Source organism: Phacochoerus africanus, chromosome 4 (genome assembly GCF_016906955.1).
Source record: "Phacochoerus africanus isolate WHEZ1 chromosome 4, ROS_Pafr_v1, whole genome shotgun sequence".
Classification (NCBI taxonomy): Eukaryota; Metazoa; Chordata; class Mammalia; order Artiodactyla; family Suidae; genus Phacochoerus; species Phacochoerus africanus.
In genome coordinates, this window is record NC_062547.1 from 75,306,470 (window position 1) to 75,331,617 (window position 25,148).

Here is a 25,148-nt window from a genome sequence, read left to right on the forward strand (position 1 = left end):
TAACCCTCTGAGCCACTATGAGAACTCCTGGATTCACTATTATTTAACCAGATCCCTATTGATGGAGGGTTCATTTACTCATGTCTTAAATATTTATTGAGCACCTTCTATGTACCTGGCGTGCAATAGGTGCTGGGATCAACTTAGCGAACTCTTGGAGCCAATGTGTATTGACTCACAAGAGACAATATTGGGTATTTTGTGACTGGACCCTGGTGGGAATATTCACACACAGGAATTGGCAACCACTGCAAATTGAGGCTTTAAATTTTTTTTTTCCAGATTGCTAGTTAACCAGCACACTACCATATATCATATCGTGGAGGACAAGGCAGACACAAGTCCCTGCTCTCATGGCACTTATATTCTAGTGGGGAATATAGGCAGTAAACAAAATCATTATAGTAAAATGTACAGTAAAATACAGATGCTGTGGGGAAAAAATAAATCAGAGAACTGAGTAAAGGAATGCTGGGGATGAGGTAATTCAAGCGCTCAGGGGAGGCCTTGCGGAAGAGGTAACATTTGACCAAAGGAGCAAATATTTGCGCTTGAATGAGGGAGTGAACAAAGGTATTTAGAGAGAAAAATGTTGCAAGCAGAGGGCACAGCCTGTACAAAGGCCCTGGGACAGGACCATGCCCTTGCCTGTTGGAGAACAGTGTGGAGGCCCATGTGGCTGAAGCAGGGTGAGCGAGGAGAAGAGAGGGAGGAGGGGAGGGCACGGAGGGGACAGAAGCAGGTTGTGGAGGACTTGGGATTTTATCTCCAGGGAGGTGGGTGCCCTAAGGCCTTTGGGCAGAGAAAGGGCGGTGGTCTGATCCGGGTGCTCACATGCGCCCTCTGGTGGCTGCCTCAGAGAGGACGGATGCGGGGCGAGAGTTGGAGATGCGTGGATATCCAGGGTGTAAAGGACTATACTGGTCCAGGTGAGTGTTGACGGGGGCCGGTCCTGACCAGGGCGGGGGCAGAGGCGGGACTGTTAGTATTTTTTCCTTTTTTTTTTTTTGCCATTTCAAATAATGTTGCAATGAGTGCTTCTTCCTCCCCACCCCTCCTTTTTTAACACTAGTGTCAGAAAATTGGAATGGATTTTCAGACTCAAGGGTTCTGCATTTAGGAGTTCCCGGGTGGCTCAGGGGATTAATGATCTACCCTTGTCACTGCTGTGGCTTGGGTGGCAGTTGTGGCACGGGTTGGATCCCTGGCCTCAGAAATTCCTCATGCCACAGGCATGGCCAAAACAACAACAACAAAACACTTTTCAAATGTTTAACTTTGAAATAGTTAAACACTGGAGTTCCCATCGTGGCTTAGCAGTTAAAGAACCCAACTAGCATCCATGAAGACTCAAGTTTGATCCCTGTCCTCGATCAGCGGGTTAAGGATCCGGCAATGCTGTGAGCTGTGGTGCAGGTCGCAGATGCAGCTCAGATCCCAAGTTGCTGTGGCTATAGTATAAGCCAGCAGCTACAGCTACAACTGGACCCCTAGCCTGGGAATCACATATGCTGCAGGTATGGCCTTAAAAGGACCAAAAAAAAAAAAAAAAGAAGAAGAAATATTTAAACATTGAGAATAGAGGTAGCCCTATTTTTCCCTGCCCCCTATTTTTCCAAGTTTTTCATGAGAACTTTCAAATGACCACTTTGCTATATTTGCTTTATTATGTATTTATTCATCCATTAGTATATATCTTTTTTTTTTGTCTTTTTGCCTTTTTTAGGGCCGTTTGGAGATTTTTAGGGCATATGGAGATTCCCAGGCTAGGGGTCTAATCGGAGCCATAGCCACCAGCCTACACCAGAGCCACAGCAACGCGGGATCCGAGCCGCGTCTGCAACCTACACCACAGCTCACAGCAACGCCGGATCCTTAACCCACTGAGCAAGGCCAGGGATCGAACCCTCAACTTCATGGTTCCTAATTGGATTCGTTAACCACTGCACCAGGACAGGAACTCCAGTATATATCATTTTTTATGCATCTCAAAATAAGTTTCACCCTTCAGATCCATTAGGATGGCTACCATCAAAACAAAATAAATAAGTTTGGGTAAGAATGTGGAGGAATTGGAATCCTTGTATGTTGCCGGTGGGTGCATAAAATGGGGCAGCTGCTGTGGATGACAGTTCAGTGGTTCCTCAAAGAGTTAAATATTGAACTACCATAGGATCCAGCAGTTACACTCCCAAAGATCTGAAAATAGGGAATCAGACTGCTAAACCGTTGTTCACAGCAGCATTATTTACAACAGCCAAAAGGTGGAAACAATCCAAATGTCCATTGATGGATGAAGAGATAAACAAAATGTGGTTCATTCATGCAGTAGGAAGGACATTTCAAAGGAAGGAAATTATGACACATGCTACAATGTGGATGAACCCTGAGGACATGATGCTCAGTGAAATAAGCCAGACAATGGAAGTACAGATAATGTATGATTCCACTTTCTAAGGTTCCAAGAGTAGCCAAATTCATAGAGACAGAAAATATAATAGAGGTTACAAGCCCCAAGGCCACTGTGAATAATGCTGCGATGGTGGGTTAAGGATCTGGCGTTCCCATGAGCTGTGGTGTAGGTTGCAGACGCAGCTTGGATCTGGTGTTGCTGTGGCTGTGGTGTAGGCTGGTGGCTACAGCTCCGATTTGACCCCTAGCCTGGGAACTTCTATATGCCAAGGATGCGGCCCTGAAAAGACAAGGACAAAAAAAAAAAAAAAAAAGAAAGAAAGAAAAGTAATAATGCTGCTATGAGCATGGATGTACAACTATCTGTGTGAGTTCCTGCTTTTATGTCTCTTGGGTGTAACTAGGGGTAATTGCTGGATCACATGGTAGTTCTATGTTTTAACTTCTTGAGGAACCACAGTACTGTTTTGATATAATCGCTTACAAGCTCTCTTTTCTTCTTGTAGACAGCATCCTGATGACACCAGTGGTGGTTCAGACCCTTAATAGGAGCAGTAGAAATGACCGAAGTGCCTGGATGCCAACTCTAAGTCAGAGGTGGAGTTAACAGGACCTTGGCTTGATAGGATGGGGAGGCAACTGGCTAATGGTTGCTCTCTCCTTCTTACATGTCAAAAAACTTGTATCATCCTTGGAGTTCCCTTCATGGCTCAGTGGTTAACAAGCCCGACTAGGATCCATGAGGATGTGGGTTCCATCCCTCAGTGGGTTAAGGATCCGGCGTTTCGGTGAGCTGTGCTGTAGGTCACAGACACGGCTCAGATCTGGTGTTGCTGTGGCTGGGGCATAGGCCAGCAGCTACAGTTCGGATTCCACCCCTAGCCTGGGATCTTCCATATGCCACGGGTGGGGCCCTAAAAAGCAAAAAACAAAACAAAACAAAAACAAAAACAAAAAAACCCAAAACACACACACAAAACCCCTTGTATTATCCTTAAAAGAACTCTTTCTCTTAAATTCCATACCCATTCCAGCCACAAACTATTTGCTCCACCTTCAAAGTTAACTTAGAATCTGAATTATTTCTGTTTTCTCGCTTCCACCGTTCCCCTCCTTGTCCGTTATCTACTCACCAGTCTGAATGATCCTGTGTTAACAGTCAGGGCATGCCATTTCCCTGATTACTCATTTTGTCAGAGTAAAGCCAAGTCCTTTAAAACTGCACACCCCATAACACGCACCGCGTTGACTTTTTCTCTAGCCCAGCATGTGCTTTTACTTACTATTGTTTGTTTCCTTCAGACAATCAAATGAGGTTTATGAGGGCAAGGGCTTCAGCCCATCTTGTCCTCAGCGCCCATTTACAATTTATTAAATGATGAATGAATGAATGGGTCAAGTCCTTTATTAATCCTTCCCTTGGAGTTCTGGTCCTGGCACAGTGGAAACGAATCCGACTAGAAACCATGAGGTTGCGGGCACCCTGGCCTCGTTCAGTGGGTTAAGGATCCGGCATTGCCGTGAGTTGTGGTGTAGGTCGCAGACACTCGGCTCGGATCTGGCCTTGATGTGGCTCTGGCGTAGGCCGGCAGCAACAGCTCGGATTAGACCCCTGGCCTGGGAACCTCCATATGCCGCGGGTGCGGCCCTCAAAAGACAGAAAAAAAAAAATCCTTTCCAATCTCGCTTCCAGCCCAGGAAATCCATTAGTCGCGCCCCTGAAACTTGACCACGCTCTGGGGACACTACGCATGCTCCGTCCCTAGCCAGCCCACCTCCGTGCTGAATGGGCACAAACCATTTCCACTCGTCCTACCGAGTGGGTAGGCCGCAGAAAATCTCTCGCAGGGGAAGGATGGAAGTTGCCCTTCCGCTTTCCTGAGGAATGCTCATAGACTCCGACTGACGTCTGAGTATGAACTCTGGCACAGGTGATAACTCGCGCTTCCGTATCTCCTCATTCTGTGGAGCCTCTGACTGGATTTCCACCCCCCCGGTGCTGCGTTGGTGTCGTCCGACCCGGTCACGTGGGTGATAAGATGGCGGCCCCCAGAGCGCTCAGTGAGCGTCGAGGTTGGTGAAGAGGTGGTGGCAGCGGCGGGGGCCGGACGGTCTGGTAGGTCTTTCGATCTGGGAGCTCGCTGGAGCGTTCTGGTGGCGGGGAGCACAGGGTGGGGTCCAGGCCTGGCGAGCGGGAAAGAGGAGGGCGCCTCATTTGGAATCCCGGCGCTGTTCGTTGGCTGGTGGGGGAGAGTAAAAGGGCCTCCTCCGACAGGTCCCGGCGAGATCTTTCCCCTGAGTTCTGGAGACCCTGTCTCTGAGGATCCATTCGCTGAAGAGTCAAAGTGTGGGGCGGGGGTCCCAGATAGGGCGACTCCTTTCTCGGGGTTCTGGAAAAACCAGCCTGTGAGGGGTCCAGTACTGGGGATCCACGTAAACAATTCTAGAGACATCCAGATGCTAGGAGACTCTTCCAAAGAGCTTTGAGAAGCCTGTCCTCGCTGGGGGATCCTGCAAGCAGCCCTGAGGTATGCCTTGTCGGAGCGATCCCTCTTTGAGAAAGGTGTCTGTCAGAAGTCTTTTTGTTGGGAATTCTTGGTTTAGAGGGGCCAGATTTCGGGGATCCTGAACTCTTCATCCCTTACTAATTCTTCTTGTCTGTCTCTAAGACACACCTTCGCAAGAGTGAGCGGATCCCCAGATTCTGACTTGGCTGAGGGCGGGTCCTCCAACCCCACGCCCACACCCTTGAAAAATGGGCCTGAGGTATGAGTGGCAGGCTTCAAGTGGTTAGGTGTGCCACTTCAGAGCACAGAGATGGGTGTTGGACTCCCTGCTGGTATTTTAATACCAGCGCTGGTTTATCAAGTGCATCCTAAGTGCCATCCATGGTACTCAGTGCTCTACGAACATAACTTCATTCATAGCAACTCTGTGAGGTTGGTGTGGTCAATTCATTCAAGGGCACTTTTTGAATACCTGCTACCATGGTGACAGACGCTGTGCTAGGTCTTGGGGTCATGGCAGGGAAGAAAATAGTGTGTGTCTCTCCTTTGTGTCTTGAGGGAGGCCCTGCATAAATCGGGAGTCAGGAGTCCTGAGTCCTGTCTGACCTTGATTTGCTGTGTGACTCCAAACAGGTCACAGCTCATCTGTGTAGAACGAGGTCAGGTCTCAGTGGTCCCTAACACCTTGCCAGCTTGCTCACCCCTGGCTTCTGGGGTTTCTGTTGGTCCCTCTTTTCAGAGTCACCTCCTTTGATAGTCACTTATGCTCAGGCAGCCGCACCTCCCTCATTAAACCAGGTCTGCCCTGCCAGCACCACTGGGAGCTACAGCCTGCTTGTCAGGTTCATGAAGCATCCTTGTTGGTCTGGAAGATGGAGCGGGGTGGGGGTGGGGTGTGGGGAAATTTCTCCCAGGCTCAGCTGTGTCCTTACATTTTTTTTTTTTGGCTGAACCCATGGCATACGGAACTTTCCAGGCCGGGGATCAAATACAAGCTGCAGCTGTGACGTAGGCTGAAGCTGCAGCAATGCAGGATCCTTAATGTGCTGTGCCACAGCGGGAGCTCCTGTCCTTTCATCTTAACTCATCTGTTCAACATGGGGTATGTGGTTTAGAGCTTGACTCTGGAGCCCAGCTGCCTGGATTGATAACTCTTCACCCTGTTCCTAAGCAAGTGATTCGGCTCTCTATGCTTGTGTTTTCTCTCCTGTTAAAAGGTGGCGATCCCATTGCTTGTCTTAAAGGGTTATGGCAAGGATGAAATGAGTTCAGGAATTTAAAGGGCTCAGAGGAGACGCCTGGCACATCACACGTCCTATGTAAATGTCAGCTGCCGTTATCCTATGACCGTTGTTCTTACTGAGGAACTGTGTGCTGAAAGTAGGGGTGACTAAGAGAGACTCCATCCCTGCTTCATATTCTAGTGAGGGATAAGATGGACCATAAACAGCTAAACTGTATCAAATACAGTATCTTGTGGTGGTGAGTGCTTCAAAGAGCAATAAAGCAGAACGAGACTAGAATCGGAAGGGCTTCCCTAAGGAGCTGGCATTTGCCGTCTCAGGGATGAGCATGGTGGCCTTTGGGGAAGATGTTCCTGGGGAGGAGAACAGCCTATGCAGAGGTGCCTGGTGTGTTGAAGGAACACTGAGGAGGCCTGTTTGGTCGAGTGAAAGAAGCTAAGAAGAGAGAGGAGGTGATGGTGGCACATTGTGCAGGGCCTTTGAGACAATTAAGGAGCTTGAGTCAGGAGGCACCATAGGAGGATTTTGTGAGGGAGGCACTGGTCCAGTTTATATACTGAAAGGGTTCTCATGTCAGTTACCAATGCTTTGTAAATTACCCCATACTTAGCAGCCTTTAAACAATAGTAAACACTATCTCACAGTTTCTGTGGACTCGGATCTATGCCTGGTTTTGTTGGGTGGTTGTGGCTGTAATCTCTCATGAGGTTGCAGTGCAGACACTGGCCAGGGCTGCATCATCTGAAGGCTGGATCAGGCCTGGAGGAGCTGCTTTCAGCCTCTTCCTCTCTCCTGGCTGTTGGTGGGAGGCCTCAGTTCTGGGCCCCTGCATGAGGCTAGTTGAACTTCCTTACAGTATGGCTGCTGCCTTTCCTTAGAGCCAACAAGGAGAAAGCCAAGTGTCTCTTACCACCTACCGTCAGAAGTCACACTGCTGTTTCTTCCTATCCTGTTATTCACCCAGGTCAGCCCTATTCACTGGGGGTGGGGGGGACCAAGGGCACAAATACCAGGAGGTGGGTGTCATTGAGGGCCAGCCTGGGGACCAGTTACTACAGTCCCTCTGGCTGCTGTGTGGGGAGCAGACCAGCAGAGGTCATTGCTGATGTATAGGCCAGAGGCCCAGAGAGGGAAAGCACCTTAGGAAAGGCCACACAGCAAGTAGGCAGGGCGGGAGCTGGACTTTCAACCAGGCTGGTCAGCAGGTAGAAAACCATCCCACTGATGTCCTATCTCTGAAATAAAAAAATCAGCAAGCAACAAAGGGCACCTCTAACCTGGCCTCTCATTTTCTGCTGCAGGTCCTCCAGTCCCTGAGTCCCCTGCTTTAGCCTAAGCCCAGCAACTTGAGGAAGGCAGCAGCATCATGGTGACAGAGCAAGAGGTGGAGGCAGTGGGGCAGACGCTAGTGGACCCTGGGCAGCCCCTGCAGGCCCGCTTCCGGGCCCTGTTCACGCTTCGAGGGCTGGGAGGTCCAGGAGCCATCACCTGGATCAGTCAGGCCTTCGGTGATGACTCGGCACTGCTCAAGCATGAGCTGGCCTACTGCCTGGGCCAGATGCAGGACTCTCGGGCTATCCCCGTGTTAGTGGATGTGCTCCGTGACACCTGCCAGGAGCCCATGGTGCGCCATGAGGCAGGTGAGCGGCGGGTCCAGGCCTGGGCTCTGTGCCAGGCGGGCTCTGTGGGGGCGGGTGATGTGGATGTTCAGATGATCTCTATCCCCAGAGCTCAACTCTGCCACCAAAGCAAAAGAGCCATCCTAAGCCTCAGTCAACACGTAGGTGTGGCTGCAAGCCAGTTCGGCTTTAGTGGCGCTGAGGTTTGAATTTCACAATCCCTTCTCGCCACATAAAACGCGATCACTGGAGTTCCCGTTGTGGCTCGGTCGTAACAACCTGATGAGTATTCATGAGGATGTGGGCTCGATTCCTGGCCTCTCCTGAGCCATGACGGGAACTCCCCCAGTCATGTTATGATGGAAACACTTACGTAAGTGCTAAGGAGGGAAATAAACCTGGGAACAGCGGGTTCCTATTGTGGTGCAGTGGAAACAAATCTGACTCCTATCTATGAGGATGCGGGTTGGGTCCCTGGCCTCGCTCAGTGGGTTAAGGATCCAGTGTTGCTGTGAGCTGTGGTGTAGGTTGCAGACAGGGCTCGGATCCCGAGTTGCTGTGGCTGTGGTGTAGGCCAGCAACTGTAGCCCTGATTTGACCCCTAGCCTGGGAACTTCCATATGCTGCAGGTGTGGCCCTAAAAAGCAGAAAAAAAAAGCTGGGAACGGATGGGGGCGCGGGAGGTGCCACTGCACTTTTTTTGGGGCGGGGGGACACCCGTGGCATGAGGAAATTCCCAGCCCAGGGATTGAACCTGCACCACAGCAGCAGCCTGAGCCATGGCAGTGTCAATGCCAGGTCCTTAACACACTGTGCCACAGGGGAACTCTGGTCCTGCTGCTTTTTTCTTTTTTTCCTTTTTTTTGTCTTTTGCCTTTTGTCTTTTTATGGCCATACCCGCGGCATACGGAGGTTCCCAGGCTAGGGGTCGAATCGGAGCTGAAGCCACAGGCCTATGCCACAGCCATAGCAATTCGTGATACAAGCCAAGTCTGTGACCTACACCACAGCTCATGGCAACGCTGGATCCTTAACCCACTGAACAAGGCCAGGGATGGAACCTGTCTCCTCATGGATGCTAGTCGGGTTCACTAACCGCTTAGCCATGATGGGAACTCCCAGGTACTGCTGCTGTCTAATCAGTGGACAGAGATCGAGTGAAGTAGGGAGTTTTCTAGGTGGATGTCTGGGGAATGGTGCTCTAGGTAGAGGGCACAGCAGGTGCAAAGACCCTGCGGCCTGTCTGCTGACCCTCCTTGCCTGCGTCACAACTTAAAACCTTCAGGTTTTCAGGGCTCTCCTTAACAGGCTCAACCAGACTGGATGTTCTTGGCTCCTTGCCACCAGTGCCCCCAAGTTGTTACAACACACTTGTCTGCATCTCCCCTCTAGGCCATGGACTCTAGGGGTGCCGGCCAGGGCGGGTTCCAGCCAGGTTCCAGTGATGTCTGATTTCTGGGGAAGGGACTCTAATTGGTGCAGCTTGGGGGCTGGACCAGCTCCTGTTCTGCTCTGCCACAGTTGGGGCGGTGGTTGGGGCCACAACGCAGGATCCAGGCAGAGTGGGGGGTGGGGCACGAAGGAGGCCATGGTGCTGGTTAGTGCCTCTCCACACCTTCCCACACTGCCGAGGCATCCCTGGTTGGTTTCCCAACCAACCAACGAGAACTTTGCCCTGTTCTTCTTAGGGGAGGCCCTGGGGGCCATTGGGAACCCGGAAGTTCTGGAGATCCTGAAGCAGTACTCTACTGACCCTGTCGTTGAGGTATCAAAGCCTGGCTCTCCCTCCCCCTCCCTGTCTCTGGTCTAGGAACCAGCCTCAGACTCTGTGGTTGCCAGGGTGACCACCTGGCCCAGGGATGCTGAGAGAGGCCAGCTAGCTACTGCCCCTTTGGACAAAATTGCACTCTTTTTTTTTTTTTGTCTTTTTGCTATTTCTTGGGCCACTCCCGCGGCGTATGGAGGTTCCCAGGCTAGGGGTCGAATCGGAGCTGTAGCCACCGGCCTACGCCAGACCCACAGCAACGAGGGATCCGAGCCGCGTCTGCGACCTACACCACAGCTCACGGCAACGCCGGACCCTTAACCCACTGAGCAAGGGCAGGGATCGAACCTGCAACCTCATGGTTCCTAGTCAGATTCGTTAACCACTGCGCCACGACGGGAACTCCAAAATTGCACTCTTGATTCACACGTAACCCCTGCCCTGCCCTGCCCTGCCCTGCTCGGCCGGCCCCGCCCCCTCTCACCTCTGTCCCTCAGTGTCCACAGGCAGCCCCTCCACCCGTGGGAGATCCTCTAGCCTCCCCCAACCCGACTTCTGTACTTCTGCTGCCCCAGCCAGCCTCACCCAGAGTCTGCTTGCTGCCTGCTTTCTTCTTTCTTTATTTTTTTTTTGTCTTTTTGCCTTTTCTTGGGCCGTTCCTGCGGCATATGGAGGTTCCCAGGCTAGGGGTCCAATCAGAGCTGTAGCCACCGGCCTACGCCAGACCCACAGCAATGCGGGATCCGAGCTGCGCCTGCGACCTACACCACAGCTCACGGCAGTGCGGATCCTCAACCCACTGAGCAAGGGCAGGGACCGAACCCGCAACCTCATGGTTCCTAGTCGGATTCATTAACCACTGCGCCACGATGGGAACTCCTCATTTCTTTTAATAACAGCTTTATTGAGATACGTGACATACTATAAAATCCACCCTTGAAAATGTACACTCTTAGGTGGATTTTAGTACATCCACAGTGTTGTGCAGCCATCACTTCTGATTCCAGAACATTCCATCACCTCAAAAGGAAACACTGTCCCCTTTAGCAGCCATTCCCCACCCCCTCCCCTGACAACCAGGAACCCACTCTTTGTCTCTGTGGATGCGCCTGTTCTGGTTGTTTCCTGTCCATGGAATCCCACACTGTGTCCTTCTGTCTGCTGCTCTCATTGAGCATCCTGTTCTCAAAGTCCATCGCATCTCTGGCAGCCAGGGGGTGTATGTAAAACTTAAATCTGTTGACCTTTTCTGTGCCTAAAGACTCATGGCTTGTCATGGCCTGTAGGACAAAATCCTAAGTCCTCACCTTAGCCCACAGGCCCTCAGTAGTCTGGCCTGGTCCCTTCAGGTCACTTCTGTTACTGCCTCTTTCCTGATGGGTCCAGCATGTCCTGCCCCAGGGCCTTTGCACTGGCTGATTCCACATGACGCCCTCTCTACTGGTTCTGATGTCCACCTCTGAGTGAGCCCCTCCTGGCCTACTGTCCTGGTCACTCCCTAATCACAGCAGCCCCTGCTGCTTTGTTTGGAAGGATTAGTTAGTCCTCTGCCCAGCTCTGCCCCTGCTAAACCTGGTGGCCGGGGGAGGGCCTGTCACATATGCCCACCCTGTCCCCAGTAGCCACCTGTGTGCCCTTCTCCCCCCAGGTGGCTGAGACCTGCCAGCTGGCTGTCCGGCGGCTGGAGTGGTTACAGCAGCACAGTGGGGAGCCTGTGGCTCAGGGGCCCTACCTCTCCGTGGACCCCGCTCCACCCGCCCAGGAGCGTGATGTGGGCCAGCTTCGGGAGATGCTGCTGGATGAGGCCCAGCCACTCTTTGACCGATACCGAGCCATGTTTGCCCTGCGTGACATTGGTGGCGAGGAGGCTGCCCTGGCGCTGGCTGAGGGTGAGGAGGGGTCTGCGGTTGGGGGTCGGGGTCAGGGCCTGCATCTGTGATACCAGCAAGTTGTCCCAGAGCACATGTGTCCTGGTCTCTGCATGAAAATACCCATCCTCAGGTGGGCAGGTATGCTTATTACCCTCTTTTCTCTGTGAGGAAAACCAAGGCCCAGAGAGGCAGAGAGACTTGCCTGAGGTCACACAGCGGTCTGAGTGACAGTGGAGTTGGGATCTGATCCCTGACAGCCTGGCTCTTAATTCCTTAGCCCTCTTTTATCACTGCCATTTTCAACCCAACTTTGTATTGAGCCCTGTGCAGGCCTGGGGTGCTGGGTTCCCCCCCACCTGCAAAGGAGAGGAGGTAACTTGGAGCATCCCAGGGTCCCCTGCCCAACCTCTTAGGCCCAAGGTGTCCTGCTTCCCATCCAGCCCCTCTCTGCTCTGCCCTCCTGGAGCTTCCTGTCTGTCAGGGACCCAGGGAGGCTGGGCAGGAGCCAGGTGGTAGGTTTGTTCTGGGGGGTGCTTGGGGCAGTGGCTGCACAATCCTCCTCAAAAGTGGCATCTGATCACAGGCAGGCCAAACTGTCCGGCCATGAGTTCCCCATCAGGAGAGGCAAGGGCTGTCTGTGAGGCTGTGGAGGGTGAATGGCCAGGGACCCTTATCATGTGTGGGAGCATGTAGAAAGCCAGAAGCACAAATGTACAACACATCTGAAAATGACACTGGGAGGTGTGGGGACCACACAGAAGTCCAGGGGGAGGCAGGGAGGGACCCTGGGCCTGGGAAGGAGCAGGCCAAGTCCAGCACACCCACAGGCAGGGAGGGAGGGCTGAGTTCCCAGTGTGGCTGGGTTCTCACTGCTTCTCTTGCCGGGAGACTCTGGGTCCCGTGAGCTGTGCTAAGCACCAGGACAGGGCTGCGGTATTCTTGAGACTGGAACCCCCTTTCCACCCCTTCAGTCCCTTCTGACTCCCAGTGCCCCACCCCAGGTCCCCTCCTGTCCCGACGATGCCCCCAGGCCTTGACCCTCTCTCCCACAGGCTTGCTCTGCGGCAGCGCCCTCTTCCGCCATGAGATCGGCTATGTCCTGGGCCAGCTCCAGCACGAGGCGGCGGTGCCCCACCTGACGGCGGCCCTGGCACGACCGGCTGAGAGCCCCATGGTGCGACACGAGTGCGCGGAGGCCCTGGGGGCCATCGCCCAGCCCGCCTGCCTGGCTACCCTGCGGGCCTACGCGGCGGACCCCGAGCGCGTGGTGCGGGAGAGCTGTGAGGTGGCTCTGGACATGTACGAGTATGAAACGGGGCCAGCCTTCCAGTACGCGGATGGGTTGGAGCAGCTGCGCGCACCCCCCTCCTGAAGCTTCACCGGGGTCTCCCCTGTGGACTTCGCATTTAAATGACCTCACGTATAAACCACGTTGGAGTGAATTGCGTCTTGCGTCCTGTCTCCTGGCTGCTTTGGCATCTTGACCCCCCAGGGAACTGCAGGCTTCTGGGGCCAGGCTGAGGTCTCTTCTCTCCCCCACTGAGCACAGGGCTGCAGTGTCGGTGTGGGACGGGGCATCTGAACAGGGGCAGGGCTGTGCTTGGGGGCATTGGGATGCTGTGGCCCAGCTTTGCTAGGAATGTGGGGGTGTGGGGAAAGGTGCTGGGGGGAAACCCACCCCCTTCAGGCTGAGTAGGGTCTGGGGGCAGCAGAGTGCTGTTCTTGGGGTAAGGAGGTGATCCCTGGGTCGGGTGGGCTGGGCTGGAGCTCAAGGCCTGGGGAGGGACGAGCAGGTCCCAGGATACTGCCCATGTGGACTATTAAATTATTTTTGTCAAGTGATGACTCTCTGTGTTGTGGGGGTGGCAGAGGGAAGGGTCGGGTGCTCTAAGGAAACATCTTTTTCTACTTTTTTTGGCCTCACTAGAGGCATATGGAAGTTCCCAGACTAGGAGTCAAATCAGAGCTGCAGCTGAGGGCCTACATCACAGCCATGGCAACAGCAAGACCAGACCCGAGCCGCATCTGCGACCTATGCTGCAACTCAGGGGAATGCTGGATTTTTAACCCACTGAGCAAGGCCAGGGATTGAACCTGCATTCTCATGGATATTAGTTGTGTCTTTAACCCACTGAGCCACAACGGACACTCCTAAAGGAATATCTTTTAAGTGTGGAGGGCCAGGGCCTTTGGAGAGCTCAGCTCTGGGATCTGCCCTGCTCCAGATGCTGTGCTCCTATTTCACCATCAGTTCCCAGAAGTAAAGCCTGCCCAGCCAGCCTTCTCCAAGGGGGTTGAGGGGAATAGCCCTTCAGCTGGCCCTCCCCAAGACCTTATCTTCACCCAGCCCATATTGGGGGCATGGGGGAAAGGGTTTAGTGGTATGGCCAAGAGCTCGGGCTATGGGTTCCCATTCCCACTAACCTCCCCTACTTCCTCCACATGCAGTCTCAAGCAGCCCACACACCACTCTATAAAATAAGTGTTAACAGTAGAACCTAATTTCACATTTGACGCACTTTCCACACCAAGCAATTTTCCCATTTCTCCTTGGACATCAGTTGGGCGTCCTACGATTCAGTTCTGTTCTGACGCTCTCTACCCAGAGTCAGCGAAGACCCTACAGGTTCAGGGCTCAGTCCTGCAGGACAGCCTCCACTTTAGACGCCGGTCCCAAGACCAGGCCTCCTATACTTCTGGCTATAAATTGGGGCTCCCACCACCCCCTCACATTGCATGATTTGTGAGAATGGCGCACAGGACTCCGGAAAGCATTTTTCTTACCTGTTGATCATAAAGGAGGCAGATGAACAGCCAGGTGAAGAGGCACGGGGTCCAGAAGGTCCCAGAACACAGGAACGTCTGTGGAGTTTGGGATGCATTCCTCCTCAGACACTTCTGTCCACCTGGAAGCTCTTCAAGCCCCTTCCTTTAGGGTTTTTGTGGCTTTTATGGTGGTTCCATCATGTGGGCACCACTGATTATATCATTGGCTATTGATGATTAGCTCAATTCCCAACCCTTCACCTCTCCCTGGGGGCAGGGGGGCTGAAAATTCCATCCCTCTAATCCCAGGGTCAGTTCCCTTGACCACCAGCCCCCATCCCCAAGCTACCCCTGCCCCCGTCCTCGTTAGCATACATGCAGGTGTGGAAAGGGGCTGATTATGAACCATAAAGTTCGCTCCTCTGGCCCCCATCACTTAAGAAATTACAGGGTTCTAGGAGTTCCTGTCGTGGTGCAGTGGTTAACGAATCCGACTAGGAACCATGAAGTTGAGGGTTCGGTCCCTGCCCTTGCTCAGTGGGTTAACGATCCGGCGTTGCTGTGAGCTGTGGTGTAGGTTGCAGACGCGGCTCTGATCCCGCGTTGCTGTGGCTCTGGCGTAGGCTGGTGGCTACAGCTCCGATTCGACCCCTAGCCTGGGAACCTCCATATGCCGCAGGAGCGGCCCAAGAAATAGCAACAACAACAACAACAACAAAAAAAAAAAAAAAAAAGAAAGAAAAAAAAAGAAATTACAGGGTTCTAGGAACTCCATGCCAGGCATCAGGACAAAGATCAAACACTTGTTATTTCACGTGAGCCTCAGGTGCTGGCTGGGAGCCACTTCCACCATGTAGTCCCTGGACGCCAGCCCCATTTGCCAATTTGGCCATCATTTCAGCCATTCTCCCTTCCCCCGGTTTCTCTCATTGCCCATTAGCATAGGCAGGCTGTAATTTCTTAAAAACAGAAAAACAGCAATCACCTGCAGCACTTCCTGACCCCAGCCTTTCAGCGCTCACCCCCATAAGCTCTAGAAGGTTGTCAGACTCTCACAAGCTCTCATTTCCCTTCCTTCTTTCCTTCCTGTCTTCAGAACTGTTCTTGCTTACAGGTAACCTCCCAGTGTCCAAATCTAATGGTCATATCTCAGTCTGCACTCCACCCCTCTCTGCAGCCTCTGACCCAGCCTGCCCTTCTACTCTAGGGAACTTGTCCTCCATCTCCCCTTCCTCTCCCTCACTGGCCCAGGTCTGGACTCTCAGGCCCCACCCATACCCCACCCAAGTGGCCTCATTCACTCTTGGAGCTGGTATTCTATGTCCAGTGACAGCCACAGCCCTGACTGCAGCAGGGGCCTCCTCTGAGTTCCCGATTTGGGGTCTAGTCTGGGCATCTCCACTTAGACATTGATGAGCATCGCAAACTTAGCATGTCCTTGGGATTTCCTCATGTTACGTTCCAAAGTAGGTCCTCCTACAGGAAGTGGAAACGCCATCATTCCAGGTGCTCAGCCTGAAAACACTAGGGTTTGGTCAGTTTAAAATCTATCCCTAAAACAAAACAAAGAAAGAGAAAGAGGGAGGGAGAAAGGGAGGGAGGGAAAAAGACAAAAAGAAAAAAAAATAGAAAAAAACAGGAAAAGAAAAAAAAAGAAATAAAATCTACCTCACTTCTGCCCACACCCAACCTCCCGCCCTGCCTCCACCTGGACCAGAGCAGTCCCTCCCCACCAGAATCCCTGGTTCCTACCCTCACTCCCACAGTCTGTCCTCTACATAGAAGCCACCAGAGGGCGCCCAGTGAACCAGTCTCGCCCTCGGGCATCCCACCATCCTCAACCCCAGTCTGTCCTCCCCGCAGCTGCAACTAGAGGGCACCAGTGAACACCCAGGTCAAGTCCAGGCACGGCCGCTGCAGGGCCTTTGCACCTGTTGTTTCCTCTGCCTGGAAAGCTTTTCCTCCTGGTACTCCCATGACTAATTCCCTTTGTCCTCTAGGTCTTGGGTCAAATGTCATCTGAACATGGCCCTGTCTGCTCTACTTAAACTTTAACTCCCCTCCAAGCAGTCCCACCCCTTAAACCATGGTCTCCCCCACCCCCAAATCACTTTTCATTTTCTTTCTTTTTTCTTTTTTTCTTTTGGCCTTTTTAGGTCCGCATCCAAGGTACATGGAGGTTCCCAAGCCAGGGGTCGAGTTGGAGCTGTAGCTGCCAGTCTACACCACAGCCACAGCAAACGTGGGATCTGAGCTGCGTCTGTGATCTACAGCACTGCTCATGGCAACGCTGGATCCTCAACCCACTGAGTGAGGCCAGGGATTGAACCCGCAATCTCAAGGTTACCAGTTGGGTTCGTTAACCACTGAGCCACAACAGAAACTACACTTTTCATTTTCTAACACATCATTTATTCTAAGGCTATACATTTCTCAGAGTCTATGTCCCCGTCTTGAACATCGGATCCATAAGGGCAGGGAACGTCATCCCAGAAGAGGGAACAGCATGTGCAAGGGACCTGAGGTGGAAATGAACATGCAGGGTAGCACTTGGTGAGGCTGGAGCTGAGTGGGGGGGGTGGGGGGTGCTGCGGGCGGAAGTGATTTGCGATGTGATCAATCCAGGCAGATGGTGGCCACGGGGAGCCCCAATCCTCTTACCCAAAGCTCCTTAATACTTCCACCACGAGGGTCACCTCCCGGCCTCTCCTGCGCTGGGTGGCTGCCATGCCAGGGCGGGCGGTCGAGGAGGGCATGGAGGGCTGGAGCCCAGCCCCGCCACTCTATGAGGAGTACCATCCGCCACCACTGGACACCATCCGCCTGCCCAGGTACGTGCTGTACCTGCTGCTGGCTGCGCTCCTGGTGGTGGCCGTGGCCTATGCCATTGTTGGGCATCTCATCAAGGACCTCGCCCACGACCTGGCCGGTGAGCCGCTATGCACCACGAGTCTGGCTTGGCCTAGTGCTGGACCACTGGGCGGGGGGTGGGGGATGAGGGGGTGGTCCAAGGGCCTCTCCTGGCCAGGGAGGGAGCCAAGGGGCGTGGCCCGACCCTGGGAGGCTTCTGACCAGCCTCCCGCCCATAGACTGGCTTTTTGGCCCAAAGCCAGACCAGGAGGACGCCCCCCGGGAGCTGCCGGAGAGCCCAGAGGGCGAGGATCTGGAAGAGCTGGACCTGCAGCTGGCGCTGGCCTGGCGGGGTGACGAGGATGCCACCTATGGGGGCGGCGAGGGGGCCCCTGCAGAAGCCCCAGCCCGCATGCCCCGCCGCCCCTCCATCGCCTTCAAAGATCCACCATCCCGAAGCTCCTTCTGGAGGCTGGGCTGAGCCAGGGGAGCCGGTTTAAATGCCGTTGTAGAGACGGGATGTGTGCCCATCAGAGCCCTTCACTTATCTGCAGCTGCCTTGACAGAGAACATCCTTGTTCTTGGCTGGCAGGCGCCAGTGGTTGGAGGCTGGTTTATTTCTAACACTCCTGCTCCCCCTGTATTCCCAGAACCTAAGCTACCCAGCCCCCTCCAAGCACTTGGCAACCTGTAAACCGAAAACGCTAAGAAGCTTTTTAAAAATAATAATAATTATAGTGGCCAGTCCTTAGCTAGTGCTTTGAATGTGCTGGCTGTTGTGCTAAGCAAGCCCTTTCCTTGTATTATTTCACTGAATCCTCTGAGGTAGGATTTATCGACCCCATTTATCAGGTGGGAAAATGGAGGCACACAGCCCAGGAATGACTTGGTCAGAGGAAAGAGAACATTTTGCGGACCGAGGCCAGCCCAGCCACCTGCCTTGAAAAGCAGCAGAAGCCTGCTCCGCTGTGCTCCTCCGCCTCGCACAGCATTGCTGCAGGGCTGCGGGATCCAGCCGTCTCTGAGGGTCTTGACTTCCCAACTGGCGGCACGGAGATTTCCTTCCCTCCTGAGTTTTGCACAGGACAGGGCACACAGGGGGAGCTTCACCTGTGCCTGCCTGCCTGGTTGCAGTCGACTTGTCCCGGAGCTCCGCGGAGGCCATTGTGCACAAGGACAGCTGTGATCAGCCCTCAGGAAGGGAGGGGCTCCGGAAATATGCAGGCCCTCTGGCCCTGCACTGTGGGAGCCATGGGGCTGGCATCCCCCAGCCCCTAGGGGCCCTGCCAAGGGCTCAGGCCTGGAGAAGGGCCTCCCCACTCTGGCCTTCTTGCCACGTGACTGGGCCGTGGCTGCCCCGTGGCAGCTGGGGTGCGGTTCCCCCTTCGCCCAGGCAGGCTCCCCTATCTAATCAACCTGGGATCAAGGTTGACAGGAGAGCCTAGAGCCTGAGTCATCAGCTGCTCGGGCGGCGAGTGGTGGGGGTGGGGGGGGCATTCTCCGGCCCCACGGGAGTGGCTGGGCTTGGAAGTGGACTGTGGGCATGTGGCCCATCCCTGTGCTCAGCCCTGAGCTGGCTGCAGGTCCCCAGGGCTCAGGGAGCCGGAGGGAGGGGGGGCGGGAGGCGGGGGAGGAAGCAGTATAAGCAGGTGGTGAGGGAACCCACGTTCATGTCCCAGCTCCAGCTCTTTTTGCCGGGTCTGGTGCTCCTGGCCTCCATGGCTTCTCTGCAAAGTGCAGGTGGCAGCATCTCCTGGGATGTGTAGAGAGGCAAAAGTAATGATGGGGAAACACACTGAGTGGGGAAGGAGGATCAGGGCCGCCTCAGCAGGGAGCCTGGAGGACCATGAGGCTGGCGGTCCTGGGGCGGGGCACTGGGATCTGAGTTAATTGTTACACAGGGTCCAGAGTCTGCCCTCCAGGAAGGCGGGGGAGAGGGGGTGGGATGCCAACCAGGTGGGGCACAGGGAGGGCCCCTGTGCTGGGCCTGCTCCGCCTCCAGACCTGCCTGCCCTCTTATCAGGGGCTGGGCAGGGCTTCCCCTGGCTCTGACCAGGACTGCGCACTCCAGCACCCTGGCTGCTGGCTCCTCGGTGCCATGGGGACCCTGGAGACCCTTCTTCTGCTCAGCGCCCTGCTCCTGTCGCCAGCTGAGGCCCAGCAGGGTAGGGCTCTAACCTCTGGGGCTTGGGAGGGCGGACAGGGGAGGAGGGGTCTGGGGATGGGCTTGGCCGTGGGCGGGCCATCTCCCCATCTGATGAGAAACTGAGGCACCTGAGAGGAGGGGCAGGCAGAAGAGGAATGGGGTCAGGCCCCTCTCGGAGGCCCCCTTCCTAACTCCAGCTCTGAGAGTACCCCCCAAAACACCCCTCTGAATCCCAGACCTTTTCCAAGACCCCTCTGTCTGACCATTCCCAGCCTCCTTCTCCCTCTCTCCTTTTGGGAGCTCCTTACCTTGCCATTTCTGAGTCCCCTCCCTGCCACCTTCCGACAGCCTCAGAGTATCGCCTGAAGCCCTGGCTGGTGGGCCTGGCTGCGGTTGTGGGGTTCCTGTTCATCGTCTTTGTCCTCATGCTGACCAACCGTCTCTGGTGCTCCAAAGAGAGGTGGGAACCCCTTTCCCCAGCCTCCTGGCCGCCTATCCCTGGGCCCCCCTCCCCTGCCCTCCCCCCTCTCTCCAAAGTGCTGGGCACCTCCTCCCACTTCATGACCCTCTCTGGTCCCTTTCCCCATGTCCCCATTTCCCTGCTCCACCTATACCCCACACCGAGGACAGCCATGTAGTACACGCTTATGCTTCCTGGAGTCCCCCCCCGCCAACTTGGGGGAGACAGACTGAGGCTGTCCCTGCTCTTGTCCTTCTCCCAACCTCACCCCTCCATCTTTATCTCTTCTGCAGAGCTGAGGATGAAGAGGGGTCCATACTGAGAATGAATACCAACCCGTATGAGAATGTGGACTTGAGGTATGCCTGTGTGGTGTGTATAGACATGGGGGGGTTCAGGGGGGTCTGTGTGAGTTCCCTCCTCAGGAAGGGCTCCTTAGGGGCTCTCCTCAGGGGAGGGGTAGGTGTGCAAGATGACCTCTGCTGTCCTTGAACACCTCAATAACATTCCTGCCCCAGGGCCTTTGCACTTACTGTTGATTCTGATTGATAACACTTTTCCCCATATCATCTGGCTGGCTCTGTCCCTCCTTGAGTCCCTGCTCAGATGTTTCTTCCTCACAGAAGCCCACTCTGCCCATCAGCCTTCCTGACACTCTACCCCACAGCCCTGTATCTTTCTCTGAACATTCTGCCAGCTGAAATTATCTTTGTCATTTATCAATTTCTCAGCACTAGAGAGTGGCTTTCAGTAGGTGAATTAGCTTTGGTCCTGGCTGTGTCCCCAGTGCCCAACACAGAGCCTGGCACACAGTAGGGTCTTAACAAAGACCTATTGAACAAGGCTATGGTGTGGGATTGTGTAGGTGTCTCTGCACAAGTGTGTGAAGTGGTGTGGATGACACTCTTGGACTCAGCATCTCCCATGGTCCTGTTTCAAGACACGATTCTGACAGAGGGCTCAAGGATATGGTCAGGGCTAGGGGCTCTGCTGGGGCAAGATCCCAACTTGGGCAAAGGCATGAGGACAGGAGTAGGAGTGCAGGAGCTGGAAGGAGACTATCCTAGAAGAGTCTCAGCTGAGCTCAGGATGCACCTGAGGGAGAGGTGCAGGCTAGACTATGCTTTGTTTAAGACCCAATTCAGCCCTAGTAAAATGTGATTCCTACTCTGAGGATGTGTTGAAGGCTCTAGATCTCACAGGTGCCCCTAATTGGTAGTGTTCTCCCAGGCTTGTTCCTTCTTCCTTCCATCCATCCATCCACCCATCCATCCATCCATCCACTCATCCATCTACCCATCCATCCCTTCATCCATCCACCCATTCATCCACCCATCTGCCTATCCACCCATCCGACCATCCATCTTATCATCCATCCATTCATCCACATATCCATTCATCCATCCACCCATCCATCTATCCTCTCATCACTCATCCTTCCTTAGGGCAATTGAGACTTAGTTTCTGCCTTTGTAAAATGGAAAAAACAATGCTGACTTGTTAGGGCTGTTTTGAAGATTAAACAAAGATATATAATATATTTTTTTGTAAAACACTCATCACAAGGCCTACCATAGGTAAGTGTTCATTAAGTGGCAGTGACTCTGTTCCTTATTGTGGTCTGGGGCCTTTGTGTCCCTACAGTAAAGAAGGCAAGAAGGAGAAGAAAGAGAAAGAGAAAAAGACTAATAACAACAAAAAGGCTGAGGACAAAGAGTCCAAGAAGAAAGGAGAGAGCAACTTGGGGCTGGAGCTGGAGGAGAAAGAGGAGCCCCAGGACGAGGAGAAAGTCAAGAACACGGCCATGTGAAGATTCCACAGCCACCACCTCCAGGCAGCCCCCCAGAGATGCCACTTCCACGCCCTAGAAGCTATGACCTGGACGTGAAGCCAGCACAGTGACTTCATCTGGGGTTGAGAGTACAGTGCCCTGAATGAAGACACTTGGGACCCACCCTCCCCCCTCAAGGAAGGCTCTTTGTGCATTATGTGGTCTATATGTGTTATGATTGGTTCTGCCTGGTGATTCTTCTTGCACTTGAAGAGCATTCCTGGTTACCAAGAAACCCCCAAGCCGCTGCAGTCTCGTGGCTCCACTTGCTTCTACCCACCATCTGCTTTCTTTCCTCTCTGCCTGATATCTGTCAGCCAGAACTTCCTCCCTCCCACTCAGCCTCAGGACCAGTATTGGCCAGAGGCTGCCTCTTGGGGAGCCTTTCAGAGGGCTCCCATCATCCCTCGGGACTTAGTTTCTGCTGTGGGAGACAGGGTGGGGGCAATGCCCCGGCAGGTGTGGGAGACCAAACTCCACAGAGCCCAGATGCCCAGGGCAGATTAAACGCTCCCCCTGTGATCTTGATTCTGTTGTCCTGAGTCCTGGACTTTGAGCCTGAAGGCCTGTCTCCTAGGAAATCCTTGCCCCCCCCCCACCCCAGGGTTTTGGGTCATGTGACTCCATTTCTGGGAACTGGGTCCTGGAGGGTGGAGGGCCCCAGGGTGCACTATCTTGGGAAGAGACAAGCACTCTCCTCTCCCTGTTTCCATCTTCCCTGTTTTCTCCCCCCTCTTCTCACTTTCTCTGGGCCATGGACCTTGCCCTGCATGTTAACCATTTCCTGACGAGAACTCTGATAAAGGCTGGCAATTGGGGCTCCCTTGTGGAGCACGTAGCGGTGGGGTTGGTACAGGAACCAAACTAGAAGGCAGGGAGTTTCTGTCTGAGGACATCCCAGGATGGTCCACCAGGGGGCAGAAAAACCATAAATTAAAAAATGTAGCAACCGCCGTAATAGGTGCTGGGGCTGAACACCTAGCACCCTTCTGGTCTCAATCTCTGTCAGTAGGCATTTAGTCCCACTTTCCAGCTGACACTTAGAGACTTAGTCTCTTCCTGAGACTTAGAAAGAGATAAGTCACTGGCCAGATCTCCCTGACTGCTGTTGGCAGAGCTGGGATGGAAGCCCAGGCTGCCCAAAGGATGGGGCACATGCAGGCTCTGGCTAAGGTGAAATTTGGAGGTTCATGTCCCAGGATGGGAGAGGGTTGTGGTAGGGGGTTATTTCTCCTGGCTAGCTGGGAGAACACTATCCCTCTGGAATGCTGTGTGGCCCCAGGGAAGTGGCCTGACCTCTCTGAGCCTCAAGTTGGTTCCTATTCTGCAACGTGAGGACAGGAGTTCTGACCACCTGACTGCGAAGCTTGAAGGAAATGCAAACGGCTTAAGAGTCATTGCATGGCCTGGCACATAGTAGGTGCTCAGAAAATGAATTCCCCACATTTCCAGAGCCTCCCCTCCCTTGGCTCAGGCTGTAGGGAGTGACTAGGTCAGGGTGGGCCTGGGGTGGGGAACCCAGTGCTGGGATGCTTGAGACGCTGAGCCCCTCCCCATGGTGCCCGGAACCCAGGGAGGGGAGGCCCACCTCCCACTTCCTGCGGCACCGGCCACACCCTGCCCTGGGTTGCCCTGGGTAGGCCACTTCCTACTCCTCAGAACTTTCTGACCAGGGGCGAGGACAGGTGGAGCAGAATGGATATATTCTGGACGACCCCTGGCCAACTCTCCCTTCTCACAGCTCTGGTACCGCGGCTGGTTCAGGCCCAACCCTGTAAGGTCTTGGGAGGGACTGGGGATGGGGTGGGGAAGCGAGTCCCAACCGGGCGGCCAGGCCGCTGACCCCACCCTGCTCCCATCAGCAGTGGCCCAGCGGAAGCCGTGGCTGGTGGGGCTGGGGGCTGCGCTGGCCTTCCTCTTCCTCATCTTTATCCTCACCTTGGTCTATGCCATCTGGTGCCGCGAGTCCCGGGACAGGTAGGTCCTTATCCTTCTGAGCCCCTCCCTCCAGAAATCTCTCTCTCCCCTCTGAGCCCCTCCCCTCTCTGAGCCCCGCCCCTCTAAGCCCCTCCTTGCGCCGAGCCACCTCCCTCTCTGAGTCCTGCCCCTTTAAGCCCCTCCCCGCGCCGAGCCCCCTCCGCTGTCTGAGTCCCGCCCCTCTAAGCCCCCCGCCCCTCTCGGAGTTCCGCCCCTCTAAGCTCCTCCCCGTGTCAAGATCCTCCCCTCTCTGAGCCCCTCCTCTCTCTGACCATCCTCCTGGGAGGTCGGGCAGGACCGGGGAGCTATTCTTTGAACCAGAATCCACGCGGGCCTGACATAACCTCAGTTACTTCTCTGCTGTCTCCCTACCTGCAAAACGAGGATGGCTTCCTTACAGAGAACCCCATCCCTAACATGTGTTTCAAATGGGGCCTGTAAAGTCTTTATCATCCCCACACCAACTGCATCCACAAATCCATCCATCTATGCACAGCCACTTATCCATCCACCCTCTAGCTGTCCATTATCCATTCATCCACTCATCTTCCCGCCACCCATCCGCACGTCCATCCCCCATCTCTTTGCTCGTCGTTCACTCATCCACGGTTTTGACACCCAGGAAGCCAGAGAGGCCAGACGTTAAGAGCTGAGTTTTGGCTCAGGCAGCTCAAGTGCAGGCTTCTGCGCTTCCTTTGAGTTCAAACAGGGCTTGTGTCCCAAGCTGCCTGAGCCTCGGCGTCCCCTTCTGTACCAGGGGAACAGGAGGGGGATGCTGCAGGACTCAGAGGTTCTGCGTGAATTGTAAGAGGCCTGGAACACTGTTAGTCCTTATTAACTTGGGTTATCTGGGCTCTTATCTCCACAGCAATAAAGAGAATGAAGAGAAGACTGTGAGAAAGGAGGAGAAGGAGGGGGAGGACGACTGGGGGCTGGAACTGGAGGAGAAAGAGGGGCCACCAAACCATGAAACGGTGGTGAGCTCCTCCATGTGAAGGCGTCCCAATCACCTCCTCCAGGCAGCCACCCGCCCCCATGCCTCAACACCTTCTCCACACCCTATCTGCAAAGACCAGGGGAATGACTCCGGCTGGGACTCGGGGTAAAGCATCCCTGAGTGCAAGGACTCAGGACCTGCCCCTGGTTCCTCTGGGAGGGCTCTATGTGCATCACGTGGTCATCATGTACCCCTGCCCAAGCCTGGTCTCCACCTAATGATTCTTCCTGAGCTTGGAGGGCACCCCTGGACAAGGAGCCACTCACATTCCTGAGAACCTCCCCACTCTCTCATTTCTCTACCCATCTGCATCACGGGCTCTCTTTTTACTCACTGATTTCTTCTCCTGCCTCTGATTTCTCTTGCCCTTTGGATATCATCAGAGAAGCCAGCTCTACCACTCGTCCAAGTGCTTTTGAGGCCCTGCTTCAGTGAGGCCCTAGGAATAAAGTGGATCCCATCCCCTCTCCTGGCCTCAATTTGCATTTCTGCCATGTGGGAGCTGGGGGAGCCCCCTGCGCCTCCTATCCAAGCCCCCTTTTCACTGGTCAGAGGGATGGTGGGGAGAAACCATGCAGATGGTTCTTCAAGTCTTAGCAGAATCCAGGGCAGATCCAGCCCTCCTCCTGGTCTCGCTTTTGCTGCTAGGGAACTCGAACTTTGAGCTGGTTCAGAGCAGGGCTGTTTTCTGGGAGATGAGGGC

General features: G+C 54.3%; 4 protein-coding genes across 6 annotated transcripts; all 4 read left to right on the top strand.

Annotated features, from left to right (window-relative positions):
* The first annotated feature begins 4,268 nt into the window (after positions 1-4,268).
* DOHH (deoxyhypusine hydroxylase) lies at positions 4,269-12,860 on the top strand. 2 transcript variants are annotated; one of them, XM_047777557.1, is made up of 6 exons: positions 4,492-4,528; positions 7,042-7,127; positions 7,465-7,803; positions 9,471-9,547; positions 11,196-11,436; positions 12,471-12,860. In XM_047777557.1, the coding sequence occupies exons 3-6, from the start codon at positions 7,530-7,532 to the stop codon at positions 12,788-12,790; spliced, it is 912 nt and encodes a 303-aa protein (XP_047633513.1). In that variant the 5' UTR covers positions 4,492-4,528; positions 7,042-7,127; positions 7,465-7,529; the 3' UTR covers positions 12,791-12,860. The 2 variants fall into 2 exon arrangements, with proteins under 2 accessions (XP_047633512.1, XP_047633513.1); XM_047777556.1 differs by lacking the exon at positions 7,042-7,127 and having other exon boundaries at positions 4,269-4,528.
* Positions 12,861-16,895: 4,035 nt separating this feature from the next.
* On the top strand, positions 16,896-17,779 carry SMIM44 (small integral membrane protein 44). Its single transcript, XM_047777561.1, has 2 exons — positions 16,896-17,113; positions 17,274-17,779. Exons 1-2 carry the CDS (start codon positions 16,912-16,914, stop codon positions 17,513-17,515), a joined length of 444 nt encoding a protein of 147 aa, XP_047633517.1. The 5' UTR covers positions 16,896-16,911; the 3' UTR covers positions 17,516-17,779.
* Positions 17,780-18,962: 1,183 nt separating this feature from the next.
* On the top strand, positions 18,963-21,999 carry SMIM24 (small integral membrane protein 24). Its single transcript, XM_047777558.1, has 4 exons — positions 18,963-19,199; positions 19,529-19,640; positions 19,934-19,999; positions 21,285-21,999. Exons 1-4 carry the CDS (start codon positions 18,980-18,982, stop codon positions 21,448-21,450), a joined length of 564 nt encoding a protein of 187 aa, XP_047633514.1. The 5' UTR covers positions 18,963-18,979; the 3' UTR covers positions 21,451-21,999.
* A 1,064-nt stretch (positions 22,000-23,063) lies between these two features.
* LOC125125890 (small integral membrane protein 24-like) lies at positions 23,064-24,912 on the top strand. 2 transcript variants are annotated; one of them, XM_047777560.1, is made up of 3 exons: positions 23,064-23,245; positions 23,337-23,448; positions 24,317-24,912. In XM_047777560.1, the coding sequence occupies exons 1-3, from the start codon at positions 23,167-23,169 to the stop codon at positions 24,441-24,443; spliced, it is 318 nt and encodes a 105-aa protein (XP_047633516.1). In that variant the 5' UTR covers positions 23,064-23,166; the 3' UTR covers positions 24,444-24,912. The 2 variants fall into 2 exon arrangements, with proteins under 2 accessions (XP_047633516.1, XP_047633515.1); XM_047777559.1 differs by having other exon boundaries at positions 23,066-23,245; positions 23,334-23,448.
* Positions 24,913-25,148: the final 236 nt, after the last annotated feature.

Bases quoted from the DNA above. Each gene is read 5' to 3' on its own strand.
- SMIM24 (XM_047777558.1), top strand. From the start codon at position 18,980: ATGCCAACCAGGTGGGGCACAGGGAGGGCCCCTGTGCTGGGCCTGCTC. The intron at 19,641-19,933 runs GTGGGAACCCCT...TCTCTTCTGCAG, and splicing joins CTCTGGTGCTCCAAAGAGAG to AGCTGAGGATGAAGAGGGGT. The intron at 20,000-21,284 runs GTATGCCTGTGT...GTGTCCCTACAG, and splicing joins TATGAGAATGTGGACTTGAG to TAAAGAAGGCAAGAAGGAGA.
- SMIM44 (XM_047777561.1), top strand. From the start codon at position 16,912: ATGCCAGGGCGGGCGGTCGAGGAGGGCATGGAGGGCTGGAGCCCAGCC. The intron at 17,114-17,273 runs GTGAGCCGCTAT...TCCCGCCCATAG, and splicing joins CCTCGCCCACGACCTGGCCG to ACTGGCTTTTTGGCCCAAAG.
- LOC125125890 (XM_047777559.1), top strand. From the start codon at position 23,167: ATGGATATATTCTGGACGACCCCTGGCCAACTCTCCCTTCTCACAGCT. The intron at 23,246-23,333 runs GTAAGGTCTTGG...TGCTCCCATCAG, and splicing joins GCTGGTTCAGGCCCAACCCT to CAGTGGCCCAGCGGAAGCCG. The intron at 23,449-24,316 runs GTAGGTCCTTAT...TTATCTCCACAG, and splicing joins TGCCGCGAGTCCCGGGACAG to CAATAAAGAGAATGAAGAGA.
- DOHH (XM_047777556.1), top strand. From the start codon at position 7,530: ATGGTGACAGAGCAAGAGGTGGAGGCAGTGGGGCAGACGCTAGTGGAC. The intron at 7,804-9,470 runs GTGAGCGGCGGG...TGTTCTTCTTAG, and splicing joins CATGGTGCGCCATGAGGCAG to GGGAGGCCCTGGGGGCCATT. The intron at 11,437-12,470 runs GTGAGGAGGGGT...TCTCTCCCACAG, and splicing joins TGCCCTGGCGCTGGCTGAGG to GCTTGCTCTGCGGCAGCGCC.